This window comes from Coturnix japonica, chromosome 18, assembly GCF_001577835.2.
Source record: "Coturnix japonica isolate 7356 chromosome 18, Coturnix japonica 2.1, whole genome shotgun sequence".
Taxonomy (NCBI): Eukaryota; Metazoa; Chordata; class Aves; order Galliformes; family Phasianidae; genus Coturnix; species Coturnix japonica.
The window spans coordinates 6,986,609-7,007,630 of record NC_029533.1 but is presented as its reverse complement, the minus strand read 5'-3'; the positions used below and the strand labels follow the sequence as shown (position 1 = coordinate 7,007,630).

The 21,022-nt window shown below is 37.0% G+C and overlaps 1 protein-coding gene across 4 annotated transcripts in view; it reads left to right on the top strand.

Annotated features, from left to right (window-relative positions):
• Positions 1 to 21,022, top strand: part of HELZ (helicase with zinc finger) — a 66,007-nt gene that overhangs the window by 28,095 nt on the left and 16,890 nt on the right. For 3 of the 4 annotated variants that reach the window (XM_015879520.1, XM_015879518.1, XM_015879521.2), the window contains 10 exons: positions 1,784 to 2,117; positions 4,957 to 5,087; positions 7,376 to 7,555; positions 8,051 to 8,155; positions 12,772 to 12,950; positions 13,367 to 13,485; positions 14,659 to 14,804; positions 16,293 to 16,440; positions 18,449 to 18,632; positions 19,574 to 19,802. In XM_015879520.1, the coding sequence (XP_015735006.1) occupies positions 1,784 to 2,117; positions 4,957 to 5,087; positions 7,376 to 7,555; positions 8,051 to 8,155; positions 12,772 to 12,950; positions 13,367 to 13,485; positions 14,659 to 14,804; positions 16,293 to 16,440; positions 18,449 to 18,632; positions 19,574 to 19,802 (1,755 nt within the window). The remainder of the gene's footprint in view (positions 1 to 1,783; positions 2,118 to 4,956; positions 5,088 to 7,375; positions 7,556 to 8,050; positions 8,156 to 12,771; positions 12,951 to 13,366; positions 13,486 to 14,658; positions 14,805 to 16,292; positions 16,441 to 18,448; positions 18,633 to 19,573; positions 19,803 to 21,022) is intronic. The other variant, XM_015879519.1, reaches the window with a different exon arrangement.

The following is a 21,022-nucleotide window of genomic DNA, read 5'->3' as shown; positions in this document are numbered from 1 at the left end:
TCAGCATGGTCTTTTCTGGCAGGGTTGGAAAAATATGACTGTGTGCAGCTCAGATTGGGGTGGAATGTTGATTTTTTTGCACTTTCTAGGAAAACAGTTTGAGTTTGAGGCCACCTGAGTGGGACCACTGAAAGGTACTGGATGAAGGTTGTAATGATGTTATGAAGTCCTGAGTTTAATTCTAAGGGAGTCCATTCTGGATGGTCTTGAAAAGCTTTATTTTTAAATTGTGTTTATTCTAATATTTCAAGGGGTGTTTGTAAGCATATGCAACGTGACTGCATTGCAAAACAAAGCAATAAAGGTTAGAGAAAGGGCTGTATTACTGACTCATTTTCAAATGCAAAAAGCAAAACAGTGTTCTGATCTAGATGCTAGCTTGGTTTTTGAACACTTTGCTGTAGGTACCATCTGCTGATTGTTTTAAGTGTCATCCTTTTTTGTGCATTCTGAAGAGAAGCAGCCTGTAATGGTTAGGTTGGCTAAAACTCACTATATGTTTGCTTGTATGAACATCAGTGAGTGTGTGAGGCAACACAGCTCCTCCCATGCACTACATTTTCTGCTTCCAGAATTATAGAACAGGTTTAGCCTCGAGGCTGTGCAAACTAAAAAATTTGACTGATGGAAAATAGATTTGTTTTCATCATTACTGTGTCTTATATTTTATCAGTGCATAAGTACATGTCACACTGTGCATCCTGCCTGAGCTCTGCAGTTACAAATGTAAAATGAAATATGTTGAACTTACCTTGAAGAAAACATTACATGGGGCTTTGTTCAGAATGGTTTCACTTGTCACAGAGAATTTGGCTGCATTGGCCATGCACTGATTCTTGATTTATCTGGTATTTCTCTGATTTGACTTTGCAGTGAGGAGTCTTACATAAATTCCTCCCATTAAAAATGTAGTTAGTTGATCTTTGCATAAAGCTCACTGCTAAACAAGGTGAGAAATAGGGTGGAAGAAGAAACTTGGGGATTTTTAATTCTGATCTTGATTTTGTAATTTAACATCTTACCAGAAGATGTCAGCTTACTCACAGAGAACTGATAATCTCTAAACTTGAGATTCCCTTTAGCATAGTAGGATCAGTTTATTCATGTACAAAAACAGTAATTTGTGCCTTGTGTCAGATTGGCAGCAATAATATTTCCCTGTAGCTTTTTACAAATCCAAATTTGAGAATCAGGTAGTGTCCATTTAGCAGCTTGGGGATTTTTTAATACCTGCGTGCTGATTTTTAGGAAGCATTTTAATCAGTCCATCCAATTTATAGGTATAATATCATTTACCTTCTTCGAGATGTGCGCTGCTTTCATTGGTGTGCAGCTTGGGAGAGGTGGATGGAATAAACAGGAATAAATAGGTTCTTCTGTACCTCTCTGCCTGAATACCTTGTATTGTTGAGCGTAGTATAACGTTATGAAGTATTTATATCTTTTTTTTAACTGATTTGGAGCCTTCACAGCAGCTCAAGTTCACTTATTTTGGTCACAGAGATTTTTGTATTTGATTTAGTCTAGTGAAGGTGGTTTTTATGACTTAGTTTTTTAAAGCTTCATCAGTATTTCTTCTCTCAGTTGTATGTTTTGTAGGCTGACATCAAAAGGAAAGCATGTACGTGTTCTATAGCTACATACTTCTGAAGGGCCACTTTAGCTATGCTTGTTCAAATGTAGTTCCATACTCAGAGTGTTGGGCAGTGAACCTTGGGTCTGGATGCATGGTATTTCCAAATCAGAGTGTTTTCCTGCACTTACTAGATGCTTTCTTGCTTAGGTTCAACATAAAAGTGCAATTGCAGATTGTAGCAAGCTTCATGCTCACTGGGGTTTCTGGAGGTGCGAAGTATGCCCAAAATGGACAACTCTTTGGACGCTTTAAGCTCACTGAAACGCTGTCAGAAGACACTTTGGCTGGACGGCTGGTGATGACCAAAGTCAACGCTGTTTATTTATTGCCCGTCACTAAAGAGAAGTCAGCACAGACCCAAGGAACCAAAGAGAAGGTTTATGAAGCAGCTATTGAAGAGAAAACAAAGGATTACATCTTCTTGAGGGTATCCAGGGAATGCTGTGAAGAGCTTAATCTTCGGGCGGATTGTGAGATGCAGGTAAGTCTGAGACAAAACTGTTCTGGCATGTTTGTGTTTTGTCTGTTTCAGCTCCACCCGAAATAACTGCTGGAAGATATGGTAGGGAAGCTTTTTTTTCTCTTTGTGATAAGGAGAAAGTAGAGTGCAAATGAGAATTTCAGATAGGTGAAATGTGTATGCTTATTTATCAAACATGTTTTGTCACCAGGGTCCACAAGAATCATTTCATTAACAGAGTCAAGGGAAGGAGTGTTATGATTTATTTTTTCCTCCAAAACAATAAATCAGTGGAGCTCTTTACATTGTCAGCTGGAGCTCTCTTTGGTAATTTGCATCTGAGGCTGTTGATTTTGTGTTGTCTCCTTGTGTTGCTGTGGATTCTGTTACATTTGTTCCTGGGTTTGAGGTGAGATGGGCTTTGTGCTGCCTTCTTCATCTGTATCACAACAAAAGGAATATACCCTGAAATACCTGTCTGGGAGGCGTTCCATCACAACATGAAGTTACAACACTGCTGCGGGTGACTGTAGTGTTGGCAGTAAGATCAAGTTTTTGTTTACTTTGCAGTTAAAATGAAATGAGGGGGATGGAGTGTGCTTTCAAATGGTGGTGTTATGCAGCTTGCAAACAAGCTTGCAATTCCTGCTCATGCAGGAAGGGAAGATAAAGCTGTAGTTAACTACTTGCACTCCTCCTACCTGTTCCCTCTGTGTGCCTGCTGTTGAATTTGCAGTTGACCTTGTTTACTAGCCAGAAATGACCTCAAATTAAGGTCACTGAAATTACTTGAAGTGAATGCATTTTCACCAAGGAATTATCTCAATTTACTTTCTGTTGTGGAAACATATGTAGGAATCTTAATGTCTTAATTCAATGTGACTGATTGGTCTGGGAAGGCTTACGCTCTTCTGGGCTCTTGGTTTTGTGTTTGTTTTCTTAAAACAATAATTAAATCTACTAATTGATTCTATCAAAAACTGCTCTGGAATTCCAAATGAGCTGGAGTTTGAGTAACTGACTTATTTTCCTTCGAGTGTCATAGAACTAGGCCTGAGGCAGCAAATCTCTTCTCCATTAAAAACTATGTACTGAGTTTATTTGTGAAATCATGCAGTGCTTCACATATACAGCAGCGAACTGGTGGTGAAATCCTTAAGCAGTTACCTGTATTTTAATGAATTGTGACTGGGAAGAAAGTTTTTCTGATGAAATGTTGACTGAAAAATCTGAGGAAAGACATCCTCAGATTAGAACTGAGGGTGGTAAAGTTTGGAGGTATATTGATACTATTAAAGATGCTGGAAATCTTGCCATTATCTCTAGTGGATTTAGTAATCCCTGTATGATTCCTAAACACTGTCAAAATTGCTGTAATTTCTGTATATTTTGGATAAAATGCATGCCTTTCTTCCTTTTATTACCTAATCTTGGAAGTCTGCTGATAATTTCCTTGTCTGTTGTCCTGGCTAAACTAAAGCACGAAGAGAATTTTGGCTTGGGCTGGAACGAGCTGGTGCTTTAAAGCCCCTTGGCTGCTGCTCTTCTTGGTGACCAAACTAACAGGAGACTGTTTTATTTTTGGAGTAGTTGCACTGTCTTGTGTCGTTTTCTGTGAACTGGCAATGGATTAACTTCCTTTCCCACTGTTTTCTTGTTCTGGAATGTTTATTGAAGCAGGTTACATGCTTCTCCTTCACAGATGGCCTCATTCAGTACTCTGCAACAGCAAACATAACTACATGACTCAATCCAAACTGGATTCAAAACAAAACAAATCACAAGCTGTGAAAATGGAGAACGCTGGTAGATAATAAGAGACATTGAATGCCAGTCTCCCTCCTTGGACTCCCAGAAAGGGCTGTTGAAGTGTTGCTCAGATTTATAGTTTCTGTTTAAATGGCAGCTTTTTAATTGCAGGTGGGCTTCTGTTAGCCTTGGGTCTTTAGGAGCAAAGGAACTTTTCCTCTATAGAGTGGGGGAACAGTGGTTTGAGCATTTTTAAGAAACAAGCTTTGCTCCCAGTTAAATTAGTCTGTGAGCTCCATGCTTGTTCTTTAGCTCCATTGCTGCCCTTTTCTTTATACATCTTGCTGTAAGATGCAGTAGGTAAGATGAATACTTAGTGCCTTATATCTGTGAGAGACAGGAAGTTAATGGCTGCACTGATGCAAGCAGGTGTTTATTTACAGCAAAGCTAGTATTGCTTGCTTTCTTTTACATGCTACGTTGTGCTATGAACAGTGCTTTTAAATGTAATAGAGGGGAAAAAAGGGAAATGCTAAGAGCATTAAAATATGAGTAATTGAGAAGGCAAACAGAATGTATTGATAAACAACTAGATTTTAGAAATAACGTTTTGGAGAGTTCTCGCAATTCAACAGAAGCGACAAACTGTATTATTGCAGATTGTTTGGCTGGAATTAAGCACTGTTTGGGTTTTATCTCTGCTTGTCACACATCTGATTTGTACTATCTGTTCATCTGCAGCAGTTCCTGGTCTGTTTCTGTTTTCAAGTTGTTCTTACTGTAAAGTATGGAGGCTTAGATGTTTAAAAACAATGCTCTAGGTCAGTGCTGTTTTCAAGGAGTACTTTTTTGTGTTCCTAAAATAATTTGAAGGATATTTTGCTATTTTTTTCCTGAAAGTGCAGTGGAATCTAATCTTAAACAACAAAATGATGTTACAGAGGTGCTGTATTCTATTTTGTTTACAGAAAAACAAAACCAGTCCTGTTTCCTTCTGAGAACCAATGGGTTGTAGGAAGAGAATAGTTCTTGTATGCAGCAGAATCTACAGTGACTTCTAAAGAAATGGTTTTGGGTTCATCTGTTAATTCATTCATTTTTGAATTTGCAGGTTGAACTGCAGTTTCAGTTAAATCGCTTACCCCTCTGTGAAATGCATTATGCCTTGGACAGGATTAAGGACAACAGTATTTTGTTTCCAGATGTCAGCATGACTCCCACCATACCCTGGAGTCCCAACAGGTACAAGAATACAAACACTTTAATATCAACGGTTGTATGGTAATGTAGTATTGAATTTCCCATAACAGATGGCTGAAATCTGCCCTGGAACAGGAAATATGTCTTGCTCTTCATTAATGGTGAGGATGGTTCAGAGAAGGAGTGAAACTCTTGTGAATAAAACAAGAAAGCTGGTCCTCTGAGGACTGGAATCTGTTGATTAGTTTTTCCCTGTGGTTGAATGGTGACTTTAATAGACACTGCAATTGTGTTGTAGCTGCAGCAAGCAAATCTCCTGTTCTTATTTCCTGTTCTGCTGATATTCATTCAAAATATGTACTTTATGAAAATGGAAATACCTGTTACAAGGATTTTGGTGTGCAGGATCTTAAACATGCAGACTCACTAACATAGGCAATCTGTTAGTACTCCTTGAGTTTGATGCAGTGACCCAAATTTGGACATGCCACTGAAGGGAACGGCAAAACAAAGGGGTGTGTGAATAAGACATTGCAGTTAGTCCTGAGATTCCTTGTGTATATGTTGTACATTTTCTTTTAAAACATAAAAACCTCCACATTATTTAAACTCTTTTGAGAAAACTTTCATTGCATTACTGCACCCCTGTAAAAAGTTCATCTTGAAGAGGAAACTTGGAGAAGAAATGAGGCTTTGTGGCTTAGGGAATATGGCCGGTGTTCTTGGTGCATGGAGAAGGATGAGGGGGGAAAAAAAAGTTTCTGTACTTAGACAGTAGGGAAATGAGAGGTATGTGGAACTGATCCTGTGCAGCACTCAGGGAGTCGTGTGATGTCTTGAAGGTGCAAATGAGGAGTGTGATTGTGCTGCACTACAAAACAGAAGATAGCTCAAGGATGAGAAGGAGGGTGATCTGGCCAGAAAGCTGAGGCAGCTAGAAAATGTAAGGGAAAAAGTTATTGGAAAAAGTTGAGTTTGTTTTTGAAGCATAGGAAGAACAGCGATGATAAAAGGGGGCTGGTGCAGTGTTCTGGGTGGTGAAGATGACAGTAAAGGCTGAAAGAAGGGAGCAGGTTTTGCACAGCTATACCACAAAGCTAATGAGGGACAAAGACAATCTGTTCACTGACTTAATTAAGTTTTGGATAAATCTTGTAAAGAAGTAGTATTTAGGAATGGTTTGGAAGTAAGCAGTGATTTCAATGAAAAGGAAGGAAGTCGAGCAAGCTAGAACGTTTTTTGTTTCATGTCAGGAGATTTATGTTATTAGAACCTTACTTACTGCTTCTAGTTGTGTAATTATTTGTATAATTGATTTGTATCTTTTATATATGTAAATAATGTATATAATGATTACCATTCAGTTTAAGTCATTGTAATGAGCTTATTTTTTCTCCCTCTGATGGCTTGGTTTGCTTTAACTCTGAACTGTCTTTCCTATACTGCTTTTCTTGTACTTCTCTTTTTTGTCTCTCCTACTTTCCAGTATTTCTTAGATTCCTTTGCAAGCTTTTTGTTCATAGCTATCTTAAAAGTTAAGACTTCAGTCAGCTCCTCTTGATTTTAGTCCCTTTTGGTAGCAGAAGCTTTCCTTATTTGCAAGAATTGTGGTGCTTGTACCAAAGCAGATCACGTTACTAAAGTATGGCCATATGTGCAGCAGTGACAGGTGTTTTTTACTGTGTGTGTCTACTTTTAAATCTGTCACTGGGAATATTATAAACTGTGCCTACAAATCTTTAACCTCTTGTGCTCAGTGGAACTTTCTGAAAGAATCTTTCTGTTAATGCTGGTATCTCTAACTGGTTATAGCAGAGGTTCTTTTAGACTTCCTTTTTGTTGGAGTTATGCCTTAGTGATCTCAAAAGAGGGAAAAATAAGTCTGTAATTGGTGATTACTAGTTAGTTTTTGTTTTTCTTGTTTGATTTTGAGATTCATCCTAGTTCATTTTTGCAACGCCTGAGGTAATATAAATGTTGACTTTTGAAGCTGACAGGGTAAATACTGCCTGGAATAAATGTAGCTAATGTTACATTTTATACAGTAATGACAGAAAAACATTGATGTCTGCTTTCTTTTATTATCAAGTAGTGGTTTACTATATACTTCTGTCTGAAATATGCTTTATAGAGGGTAATTATTTTTAGGCAAGATACTGTAAACATTTTGCTAGATCTGTTGGTTTGTTTAGTATGCCTCAGAATAACAGAATCAATACATTAACATACAGACCTTCATGAAAGCTTTTGAAATCTTAACTCATTTCATTTCTTTTTGATTGTGAGTTGTCATAGGTTCTGATTTTCAACTCTTGCCTCCTTTTGTACAGACAATGGGATGAGCAGTTGGACCCTCGGCTAAATGCTAAGCAGAAAGAGGCTGTTCTGGCTATCACTACCCCACTTTCAATACAACTGCCTCCTGTTCTTATCATCGGTCCCTATGGGACAGGAAAAACGTTCACGCTGGCTCAGGCAGTCAAGCACATACTGCAACAACAGGATACTAGGTGAGGTGGGGCTCTAAAGAGAGCAATACATGATTAGTAAAGAGAGTATCATTTCTTATTAAATTCATGTTAAAGGTAGAAGTATAGATATAGAATTTCCATCCAGCTTAAAAACAACCAAAACCCGAGCCATCTATTACTGTTTCAAATGGTAAATTTATAGTCTTAGCCTGTATTTTCCATTTTAAAAGTATTTAAAATTGACAATGACTGATTTGTTCAACATGGAAAGCTGTGCAGCATATTTGATAGTAAAAGCTGTTCCTTACTTAAAATCAAGTCTGGATTAATAACTGCAAGATAATGTTTAAACTTTTACATAAGTGAAGGATTTAAGTTAAAGGACTGAACCTTGTGAACCACAGTAGGTCTGTGCCTAGTTTTGTTAAGAGAAATGTACAGGAAGATGGCCACTGTTTCCTTTGTTTTGTATTCTACTGCTTTGAATTGTTTTCTGTTTCTTCATTGCTTTTTTATTTGCACCATTTATTCCAGCAGGATTCTCATTTGCACCCATTCTAATAGTGCTGCTGATCTCTACATAAAGGATTATTTACATCCATATGTAGAAGCAGGCAATCCCCAGGCAAGACCTCTCAGGTATTTTTTAAGGCTTATTATGTATCTATAAAATACTCTTCTTAAGAAAAGGTGTCTATTAAAAAAAAAAAAAGTTAAAGAACATTTAAAAAATAAAAGCCTATTGGCATTACCAGCAGTGATTTAAAACAATAGACTAAAAGGAATGCGAAACGTCAACGTAACTTTGCATCATTTCTTAAACAAAAATAAAGACATCCTTTTTTAAGCTTTTATTTTTCTATTGCTAAATGTGTCGTTCCTAATGAGCAAACTTTTGATGTGCTCCTCTAAAAGCTACTGTAATAAAATAAAAGTAAATTTAACTGTATTTTAAATTCCAGAGGATTTTGACTCATGCTTATGGTTTGGAAACGGGGGCTGCTCACCTGGCTTTTTGAAGAACAAATATGTCATAGGAGTTAAATATTTGGAAAATACATGTATTTTTAAATCATGATAGTTTGGCCTCTTCCGATCAGTCAACTTGAAGTCATTGTGGATGTGATTAAATGTGTTCACCATGGTTATTTTGGGGGAGTTACTTATGGAAGAAGATGAAGAAGTAGAAAGCTAAAGCACAGGAAGAGTGAAACGTGCCTATGAATAGGGAGTATGTATTTATGGGCAGAAACTCACTCTTGGGAATATTTGCACAGATACCACAGGGCATAATACTGATAGCTTGGTGTATATTCTTTAGATTACAGGCTTCATTTTCTATATGCCAGTGTGTGAGTTTATTATCTTACAAAGCAAATGATTCGCTGTATTTACTTGGTAGCTACTAAGAGCCATCCTGGACTTAAATTTTACATAATGTCAGCAAAGCCAAAGAAGTTCCATGAAAGGGTGAAATTTGCAACAGATGTAAATTCTGGTAGGTGTGCTGGCTTTAGTTGTTACGTGACAGACACTGAGGATCTGGCCAAAAAGAGAAGGCAATTTGTATGGAGAAGTTCTCTTGGATCTGGTGTGTTTTGACACAGATAGTCTTCAAGCGCTTTGTAAAGCACTTTGTGATGGAAAGCAATACAGTATATTAATTTTGTAGTGGGGAAAATTGAATGTGATTTAACAGAGCAAGGTGATAGGTAGTCTTGTTGTGTTGCCAGTCTTCTGCTACCTTCTGCATGTGCTATATTCTGTTTAGCACAATCTCGACATGCTCGTGAAAAACATACATAAACAATTTCTTTTCCATTAAGGTGAAATAATATACATATATAAGTGTGACATAGCTTCCAAACAACTTATACTTGGGAAGCCTAACTGCATGCCAGCTGATCTAGCAGGACATAGAGGATCAATATCTGCACTGAAAACTAGAGCTGTGTGATATTCCTAGCATAAAATCAATTGTGGTTCTCTTACCTTTCTTATTGACTATTGTCAAGATACGTTTCCAAATTAAAATCATTACTGTTAGTTTAAACAGGGTGCTCTGAGCCTTTTGCTGCTGCCTGAGGGAAACAGAATGGAGCAGAAGCAGGAAAGTACTCAAGCAGGATGTGCTGCTTGCAGTGTTTGTGCTTTGCAATGGCCGAGCAGTTTGTTTTAGGTGTTTTGTATTTACTCTGCAGCTATGACTTGGTTAAATAGCATCTTTGCTAAGAATGTTCCCACAGATGACTTGGAAGCACAGTAATATTTCTATTGTTTGTGAAGTAAGCTTAATTATTTAGTATTGGTTGAGTACTGAGAACTACGTAAATATTTCTGTAAATTTCTGTGGGTAAAACACACACTAAATAATTTATCCCATTAGGAGTTGCACCATAAAAGCGTGAAGTCTTTAGTTTGGGGGGAGGGTTGTTTAAATACCATGTAATAAATTCATGTGTTTGTACTTTTTTCTAACAAATAATTATCTCTGCCCTCTGGGAAACATAAAGGCAGAATGAATTGGGGAAAACTTACGTTGAATCTAAGTTCTGCACCTAAATAAGAGAGCAAGGAAGCCGGGTGGCCAAATTCTCAGAGTCCTAATGTCCATAAACTGCTTTGTGACCAGTAAAGACAATGGCACTGGTTGTGATTAGGGGTAATGCAACTGTTCAAGGGACACTCTCCAAAACCTGTCTGTTTCTGAAGTTTTAGTGATGTAATTTAACGCTGAGGTGTTTCTGAAAGGAACCCAGTAACCTACACTTAGGAGAAAAGAGCCTGCAATTAAATGCTTCTATTCCATGCAAAGACTCTACATTATTTTTTATTTTTTTTTGCGTGCAGAAGCAGGTGGTGATGGAAAGTGATTCAAAGCAGTGGAGGTGGTAATTGACATCCAACTTGTGTATGCTTTAACTCTGTGGCTGTGCTTGTCTCTCTCCATCAGCTGCTGGAGCCCTCAGGAGGCTGCTCTGGCAGCAGGCACTGCAGGCAGGTGCTGGAGCTGCACGTGGCACCTAAAAACTCCAGTCCAGACCTGGGAAGCATAGAGATGCTCTCCATGCAGTGATTGCAGTATCTATAGTTTATTATTTGTGTGTTTCAAATACGTTATTAAAAGGAGGGAAATTTTGTTGGAATATGTGATGTCACACTTAGACACAAAGGTGGTATCATTTTCTGTATGAAATACAGATTCTGTGTAAGTTAAACCTGTATACGGGGGATATTTTCGGTGCTTTTGTTTGTGAAAGATTTAAGGGATTCAAACTTACAGGGCTTCTGTTTCAATGTGGTTCCCAGTGTATTTGTCTGTGATTCCACTGCCTGTGGTTTGGGTAAAGCTAGATTCCAGCATCCAATTTCTCTGTAATTAAAGTCTTGAGGTGAGGCACGTGATGTGAGAAAGTACACTTGCATGTGAATAGTGGTTTGATTTTGGTTTTGTAGTGGCATTGATTATACCTCCAGCTGCACATGAGCAGAAGAAGTTGGAGGCACTTAAGGAAAGGTCAGTTGGTGGCTCCTGACTGCTGGCACTCAGGGCCTTTGCTTAGGGAAGCATCAGGAGTAGAAGTTGGCTTAGTTGCTCGCTTGGAAGTTAAGTGTATGTTGCCGAACGAGCTGTTTTTGAATTGTGTTAAGATGGTTAAAAATATTTGTATATATTGCAGCAGGTTCCTCCAGCTTTAAGAAAACAAGGTTGAAATTACAGAAGGTGCTATTAGTGCAGATTGCACACAAGAAATGCCACATTCTGCGTGGCTTACTTATATCGTGACTTCCAAGTAGTCACATCTGCCAGGTGCTTTTGTGGCAGTGCTGCATATTAGCTTTGGGAAACCTTTTTGATCTTGCATCAAAATAAAATAAATTCATGGGTAAGCAACAGTGCAGTTTGAAATGCTGTCAGCCAGTCTTTGAGTCACAGATAGTTGGATTTGTGTAATGAAAGACAGTGCATGGTATAATAATGTCTAATAACCATAATATTTTGCATTTCAATAGCACCTTTCATCCAAGAATCTCAAAGTGCTTTACAAACATAAACTCACAATAAACTCATTAATCCTCACAGTACTCCTGTGAGATGGTAGGTAAGTATTATCCTCAGTTCACATTGGGAAATTGAATCATGTGAAAGCTGAATGGCTGCGATGGAGGGAGCAGGGCTGTTCTGCTCCTGCTGCCTCCTCCTTGTGATCCGGTTCTGACTGCATGTTGCTGCACTGGTGTAATAACAGCATATCAAATAAGGCTTATGAGCCTGATGGCTGGTAGGAAATAAATTCATTGATCATGTTGTAAGGTTCTTGATCCTGAAACAGTGCACTTGTGCAGCACCCAGGCTGAACTGGTTATGGTTGATCACTGTCAGTTTTGGCTGGTGGTGTTGCCATTCAGATTAGTGCGGCACAGTTGCACCCCTGTGCCTTTCATTTTGTGTGTCTTGTCTGAAATGGACATTGATAGTGTATTTTCACCAAATTAATCACAACCTTCACTGTTTCTCTCACGTTATGTGGAACTGAGCTGTGCTTTTCCAGCTTGAGGAGACATATGGTATCCAGAGTCCAGCCATTGCAATCATGTTTTGCACTTGAGTGCATAATTTCACTTTTTCAAATATTTTATTAATGATTTGGGATTTGTAATGCGGGTGCGGGAGAAACTTAATCAAAAGGAAGTAATTAATGAATAGATAAACAGCATTGAATCCCATATTCAGAACTTAAGTTATTTTAAACCATTTCATCTTAATTTGCTTTGGAAATAAGTTGGAATAACTTGAATTCTAAATAAGAATGTATAGTAGTGTCTCGTAATTTAAAGATTGCACTTCAGATTTGCAGTTCTGACTTGATACAGGTGATGTTTACGAGGAATGCCACTTAAAGAAGCCCTTTCACATCATTATCCTGATATTTTAGTTGAGGAAATTGTATATATTTTTATAGTGAGCTTACAGACAGAGAAAAAAGGCATTGATGTGAAGGTCATAGTAACTAAATGTAGGAAGAACTTAGAGATTTTTGCATGTGGATTAATCCCTGGTAAACATTCATATATGTAGTATTGCTCCTCAACAAGTAGTGGAAGGAAACCAAGGTATTTCAGCATGTAATTCTGCACAATAGTGATGATTTGCTTTTTGAAGACTTTTATTTGCTAGAATACGAGAATTTGAAACATTAGGCAGTCACTGTGTTCCAACTGTATAGAAAACAAACCTCCTTTTTCTTTCGTAGGGTATATTTCAGAAATCGCTGGGTAAAGACTGTCCACCCAGTTGTGCATCAGTACTGTTTGATTTCAAGCACACATTCCACCTTTCAGATGCCACAGAAAGAAGATATTCTTAAGCAACGAGTAGTAGTTGTTACTTTAAATACATCACAGTATCTGTGTCAACTGGATCTTGAACCAGGTATGATAGCTGTAGAGAAGACATGTCTGTAAGGTGCTTTGAAAGGTAGCTTTGTCTTTCCAGCATTGGTGACAAGTGTTCTTTCTGTTCCCTACTCAGTTCTTTGAACAGCTAAAAAGTTAAATTAAAAAAAAATAAAATTGTTTGGATTGTTTGTTTTGTGAAAAAAATGTTCCTTAAAAAGCTGTAAAATTAATGACCTTCAAGTTAGCCTTTTGCCTCCCTATTTTTTCCCCCTTGTATAAATAAAGAAGGAAGAAATACTGTGTGTGAACTGGTGTTTCAGAGGGAAAATTCTGTTTGATTTTTATTACTATCAGAATACAGAACTTTTATTACAGTTTCTTATATTGTTATCACTGTTTATTTTACCATATCTCTAGTTTCACTTATTTGCTGCTACCTCTGTCTTACAGGTTTTTTTACACACATTCTGTTAGATGAAGCTGCGCAGGCTATGGAGTGTGAAACTATTATGCCTCTAGCATTAGCTAATAAAAACACGAGAATCGTCTTGGCTGGAGACCATATGCAGGTAAAAGCTGTAGTATATAATATCAGATGTATATGTAGTATGTTTGTTTGATTACATAGTCTAACTTCTCCAGATGTCCATGGCATGTGTGATAGATTTGCCTTTCCTTTCTTTGACAATTCAAGATGGCAGTAAAGTGGATGTTTGCATAGTTCTTCAGGTCCTGCCTGTGAAGTCTCTGTTTTCTTTACCATTTTGATTCTTGTGTTGATATTGAGTTACGCATCCTGTTCCTGCTGCTGGATCATGTAAAGTCATGATAATCATAATCTTATGGACTGTTTTTTGTTTTTTATGAAACAAACCTCAGACGTGCTTTTTAAGAGGCTGGTGTGGTATCCTTAACTCTTCAGGCTAGAACTCGTGAGTCCCAGCAGGATGGCTGGAGGTAACTCTGGTCTGCGTGTCTCTGGCTACGTATGTAAAGAGCTGTTTTGTAGCTCAGGTTCGCACAGAGTTCTGGTGGAAGCTGTTCTGTGAGGAATTTACATTTCTAAAAATAATACCTGAGGGTAAAAAATAATGAACTCAGATTGTGAATAATGAACATTCAGAACATCAACAGTTTGGCTTAATTTTTGAATTTTGACTTGAAATTGTTTTTTCAGCATCTTTAGCTTCTGTTTTTCCTGCTATCTTAGATGATGTTGTTGTTAAAGAAGGCTGGTAATAGTGTATTTGTAACTGGGCTGCTTTTGTATTACTTTTTTTCAAATGAATTTGTTAGCTTTCTTTTCTTTTACAAATTTCTATATTTTATGTACAGCTCTATGGGTGGTAGTAACCATCTGTAAAAGGTTTCACAGCATAATTGTTAACGGCATTCAAAACAGTCTTTTTAATTTTAATTTTTTTGACCATACAGCTCTGCCCTGTATTATTCATCTTTGCAAGCCACAAAGAAAAATGTATGAAGGTTCTTCTCTCCTTTGTACCTAGTTATTAAATGTATTATTGTTCCTGTAAGTGCATGCTGCTCTTTTGTCACTTTTACAGTAGGAATGGATGTTTCTCTGGAATAGAAAATGCTTATCCATACTCTATGTATTCCAAATATGAATATACAATGCAAATTTTGTTTTTATTTTTATACAAAGTGTGTTTCTTGGGAGCATGAAATACAAAATCCACATATTTAGTTACGTTTTCTTTGTATGTGTGTGTCTATTACAGCTCAGTCCTTTTGTCTACAGTGAATTTGCCAGGGAAAGAAACCTTCATGTTTCATTGCTTGATCGGCTCTATGAGCACTACCCTGCAGAATTTCCATGCAGGATCTTGCTGTGTGAGAACTATCGCTCCCATGAAGCTATCATCAAGTAGGTGTGAACTTTTTCACTGTATCATGCTTTCACTGATGCGAGTGAACTCAACAGATTTTTTCTTTTGATATGCCAAGAACAGCTGATGAAGCATTTCACATTCCTCTAATGAAATCTTAGTTGTCTCAGAGTTAATTAGTAGAATAATTCTGTCTTACAAGGTTGAAATTCTGTCTCCTAGAGCAGACATCAAAGAGTCACTTATACAGATCTATTACAGACCTTCTTATTTGAGGAGAGCTGATCTGGCTACAAGATGGGCATGCAGAGCCAAAATGCTAACTTTCCCTTTTTAGCCATTACACAATATTTTCAGTAGGATCTGTATTTCCTTAAATTATTTCAGATTTTCAGAATTAGTAGGGTAAGTTATGTTGGAGCAGTAAAATATGTGCAGTATAAGGAACTTACAGATGTACAGCTATGTAGAGGGAAAAAAGTAGGTCAAATTTTGGGCATGTTTGCTTCTTCTTTCAAGAAGTTAATCAGTGGTTTTGCATTTTTATGCTATGATAACCTAATGGCTGCAAGTGTAATGTAATGAGCTCATCCATGAGCTGTGCTAGAAAGAATAAGTGCAATCATGGGGAAAAATGCTAAAGTTTAAGTCCTGACTCAAATATGTACTGAGGGATATTTTGTTGGTATCCAGTCATACTAATTAGGTTATCACTGTGTTCAAAGCAAAAGCAGGAATATTTAAATGCACTGGGGAATCAGAAAGGAGAATGTAGTGTACTTTATTACACAGCTTGATCCCTATTTTATTTTTTACATATTCTAGACTTCTTAGACATTTCTAGAAATTTTAAGTTATAAATGAGAGGGAGTCTGTAGGAATTGTTTCAGCTTTTTCTTAGAGGTGATTCCCATGAAACTTGCCTCAGAAATTTCAGCAGAAGAAATTCAGACATTGTGTTCCTAGAGAGATTCACTGTGTTGAATAACAAGGTAAGGATTGCAAAAGTACCGCTGGGGATAGTTGGCTATTGAGTCAAAATGCAGTGTATGTAATGTACTGTTGTGTGAAGTGAAACGTGCTCTCACAGTGATCCAGCTGTAGGGATTCTGTCAAGTTTACTTCCTTTATAATGTGGAGTTTCCTTTGGTACATTGGACCATGACATTTATGACAGAAATAAGTGTGGGAAGACAATTCATGGTGATCTCATTAATCGTGCCTACCTAACTGAAGAGGAGAGACCAAAAGAAATAAAGATCAGCTTTGGAGCTGTAACTGGAAAAAGAAGTCCTTGTGGAAAGGGTGTTCTGTTGTTTAATGAGAACTCATTACTAAGAATTAATGTACAAAATAAATTGTAGTATGGCTATACTGCTTTAGAGAGTATCCTTTGGAGACGGTGAATAGTAGTCAGTGGTTTTACTTACAAAGAATTTTGTGATTGCACATTTGACTGGTGAAATTCTCGTGTTAGTGACCTCATGTATAGGCTCCACATTTTATTCTGTTTTGCTTTGTTGCAGTTACACATCTGAACTTTTCTATGAAGGCAAATTGATGGCAAGTGGAAAGCAGCCAGCACACAAAGATTTCTACCCTTTAACTTTCTTCACAGCACGTGGGGAAGATGTGCAGGAAAAAAATAGTACAGCTTTTTACAATAATGCAGAGGTAACTCTTCTTTGGCTTTATTCTTGGTTTTTCTTACAGCTCTCATACCCTCACATCTATTGGTTTATGCTCAGTGTGGGAGGAAAGCGTGCATTGTTGTCTAACATGAGAGAGAAACGTGAAGTTTGTTAAATGTGAAATAGTGAACATTGCAATTGTGGTAAACGTTTCCACTAATTTATTTTCCTTTTCTCTTTGCAAATTGCAAGCTGCTTACTTTTCTCTCAGGCTCGTTTTTTGGGTTGTCTTTCCTGATAATTTTTGAGACAGTGTGACGGACGTATCTTAGCAACTGAGAGTAACTGCAATTTGAAGTAAAACTTAAATTTCTTCTACCGTTGTAGAAATGCTCCCACTCAGATAAGAGTCCTCTGGAGTAACATTTCGTATTTGCTTGAATGTGTTTAGGAGTGGTGTCTAATTGATCATGTGCAGATACTTTTTTTTTTGCTTTTTTTCAGTGAGAACCTGGCTTAAAGTATTTGTTTCACATACCTTTATGGGAATTCAAACAGTAGTTATTTTTAGTTGTTCCTTCCATTAAGTTTAAGAAAAAGACCAGACATGGCACTATTGTTAATAGGCATTACTTTAGGATTAGCCCTTGTAATTCACCTATTTTGGCCCCCACCATCAGAGGTAGATGCTGGTGGTATGGCAGTAAAGGTTGAACCTTCCCATCATTCTCCATTTCATGTGGCAGTAAAGGGGCTGTCTGATTTCCCTCCTTGACTAGAGGTTCATTTCATTCGACACACAGTTTTTAACCTTTTTGTTGTTGCTATTCTGTGCTAGTTATGCATTCCTCCATGTATTAAAATATCTGTTTCAATAAAAAACTCACGCTGGTTTTAGGAGCGTTTCAGCCTGCAGTGATCTCTGGACACATCACAGAGGAAAAACTGAAGGCACCTGACTACTTTCATCAATATACTTGTACTGCTTCTCCATTAGAAAAAAAGAAGTTGTAAAAAATGCTTAAAATATCTTCAGTGGCCCAATAACTGTCAGAAAACTGTGAGTCATTAATAGCTGCGGGCAGAAATGAAGGACAACAGCTGCTTAAACCCAACATAAACTGAAATTCAGGGGATGAAGGAGATTTTTTTGCTGTTTGTCCTTTAACTAAAATTTTAGTTGGGCAATGTAAGGTTTGTTGGTGCCTCTGTTAAGTGAATTTCCTCTCTTTGGTTCTAACTCCAAAATTTACCTGTGTGGTGATAATTCTAATGTAGGCATCTGAAAATTAATAATAAGAAGAAAAAAACCACCCATAAAGCTTTTCAGAAATACTTTTTATTGTGCAGAATATCATATCTGTGTGTTGAAACAGGAGCATTTATACCTGGTACATTTTGGCAGGCGGCTGCTTCAGGCCTGTCTTCTCACAGGAAATGTTTTTCAACCATTATTTTTGTTTAGTCTTTTCTGGTAATACACTTATTACTGTTCCATAGGGATGGGCTAACAGCTGATTAAATAAAATCTGAAACTCCTGATGGTATCCTTTGGAATGGGAAATGAATGTCTTCTGACATAAACGTTCTTTTTATTTTTTGAGTTACCAAACTCAAATATCACTTATAAAATCCACGGTAAAAATTAAATAATCCCTATTTAGGCAGTGTATTTACTTAAAAAAAAATTAGATAATTTATGATCAGAAAGGTCCTACTGCACTTGACATTTTAGTAAGATCATAAGTATTAAAATTAATGTTATTAATATCATTTTCCTGTTTGTACTGTAAGGTGACATTTTTGTGGGCAAACTTTTAGTTCAAGGTTGGAAAAATGTAATGTATAGTAAATACCTTTAATGCATTGTTTTACTACATAATACTTCAGAGTTTTGGTGTAGAATACAATAGTATTGTTTCTTGTTCAGTAGAGCTATGCAATGCTGTATTGTTTAAATGGTTTAGAACTTTAAAATTAAAACCATCTTTCCATATCAAAGAGTGATCTTCACTCAAGCATTCTTTTAAGAATTCTGACTTTCTTTTAAGGTGTTTGAAGTAGTAGAGCGTGTTGAGGAGTTGAGAAGAAAATGGCCTGTTGCCTGGGGCAAGTTGGATGATGGCAGTATAGGTGTCGTAACACCTTATGCTGATCAAGTGTTCAGAATTCGGGCTGAACTTCGGAAAAAAAGGCTGTCTGATGTCAGTGTAGAGAGAGTGCTAAACGTTCAGGGTAAGTAATGGTTATATGTCTCAGAGATGTGATAAAGAAGTTAAAATGTGATTGTTGAAACTAGGTATGATGTACTTAAAAACTTACAGTGGTCAGAACATAAGGAGACCTGTGATATAGCCAATGAAACTGGTGTATTGAAATGAACATGGCAAATAGGCTGATGTTTTTCCAACGTAGAATAGCAAAATAATACTCATGGATATGTTTTTGGTTTTTTTTTCCAGAACTAAGTTCAAGCTAATTTCAAGACTAGATTTACTGAAAGCAGATATATTTTCACTGTAAGGAAAAAAATAGTTCCAAATAAAAATGTAACAAAGCTTTAGCCTCAAAATGTTTTTCTGATTTTCTGCTTTTAGAACAGGATGTAAAAAAAGAGGTCCACACACATAAGTCTCTTGGATCATATTGATAACGTAAGAATTTTGTGTAGGCATGGCCTGTTGCTAGGTTGCACTTTTAGTCAGGAATAAGCAGAGCAAGATAAGAAACTGAGTGACAGGGAGTGGTGTGCTCTGTTTTTCTCATGGCAGTTATCATATATTGGAGAGATTTGGTCAATATAAAACAAGAATGTCCAGAGCATTATGTTTTTTTAAGGTAGAATAAATAAGTGCATGAGCTGTTATTGGCTGAACAGACGTATTATAAAGATTATTAGAATTTCAGAAAGTTCTGGAGTGATTAATTTTGTGATGGAAAATTATTTTTTTATACAGGAAATATTCTTATAATAGAAAATGCTATTTATAGTGTGTCTTTTAAAACTTTTACATCTTATTATTCTTGCATAAAGCCCTTCATGTGAAGGGTAACTGTCAGTTCTTCCGAATATCCAGGTGTGAAGTCTGGCTGGCAAGAGAAGTGTGCTGATTGTCTAACCAGCAGAAATAGCGAAATTATCTGACCTCTTTTGTTTTTCTTTGCTTTGTTTTTAGGAAAACAGTTCAGAGTGTTGTTTCTCAGCACAGTACGAACACGGCATACATGCAAACATAAGCAAACGCCAATTAAAAGGAAAGAGCAGTTACTCGAGGATTCAACAGAAGACTTGGATTATGGTTTTCTGTCTAATTACAAACTTCTCAATACTGCCATTACAAGAGCACAATCCTTGGTAGCTGTGGTGGGAGATCCCATTGCTTTATGTTCCATTGGAAGATGCAGGTATATTTTCTATATATATTATGTATGTTCCTTTGTTAACTTAGAAATGCTGGAAAATATGTTTCATCTATGACTGTTGGATTCAGTAAAACAATGGATGTGCCTTTAGGTACCAAATAAGACATGTTATTACATTTTAAGTCCTTAAAATAACTGCATAATGATATTTAAGCTCTTCACACTTAAACCCACTAAAATACCATAAAGGTGGCAAAGCATTTGTTGTATCCCCAACTCTTGCAAAGATTTGAACTTTGGATTTACTTTTTATAGACCTAAGTGAAGAAAGGTGAAAAAGAAATGTAAGCTGTGTTGTTAAGGATACTTAGCTCTTGTTCTTCAAAGGTTTCTTTTTCAATGGAAGACCTGAAATGTTAAGATGATCAGAGATAAGCCCTAAGGCTTGTTTTTTTGGAAGAGGGAAAACACTGCATGGACTGCGTCATTATAATAAAACTAAAAATATGTACTACATCTACATTGTATTCTACTTTCCTAACCAAGAACTGAAAATGGAATGTGGTTTTCAAAGGTTAGAATTGAGAAGCCCAGGTGGAATCCAAACCTTTGATTGCTGTATTTATGAAACATAATCTGTATTTAACTACTTATCTGTGAGGGAAGTGCCAAGAGTGTCCATATGTTTGTTACTATAGTAATCTGCTCAGGACTACTAATAACATCTTACTGAAAGTGAAATAAGAGTTGTGGTTTTATTTCATTTTTCCTATTAATCTGCTTCTGTTTCAGATGTGATCTAGTTTAGCTGATCAGAGAGAGCTCTTGAACACTTGACCCACAAATGATGAGTGTCTCTTAGTCTGCTGTTGCAGTCTCTGGTTCATTAACCCACACAGCACAGTGCATGACTCAGCTATGGAGTCTGCCATGATGTGCTGATTGACATTTGTTACTTCTGGTTCAGAATTTATAGTTAGTTGACAAATTTTCCTCCCCTTCCCAGAGTGGTGTTCAGGATGCACAATATTACCTAAGACAGTCTGTTAGTTAATCTGTAATTAGTTTAGCTGGCACCTAGAACCACTATAGGTTCTGCAACTAAGTACAGTTCTTGTGGGAGAATGACCATTTTATTTTCTCTAATCTCGCTGGAGATGATGATCTCATGAATTTTCATGTACGTCTGGATGTTGAGGTTCTAAATTAGATGGTGAAAAGAGACCTGGTTTTCAAATGTGGGAGCTGGGAAGTTGCTCTGG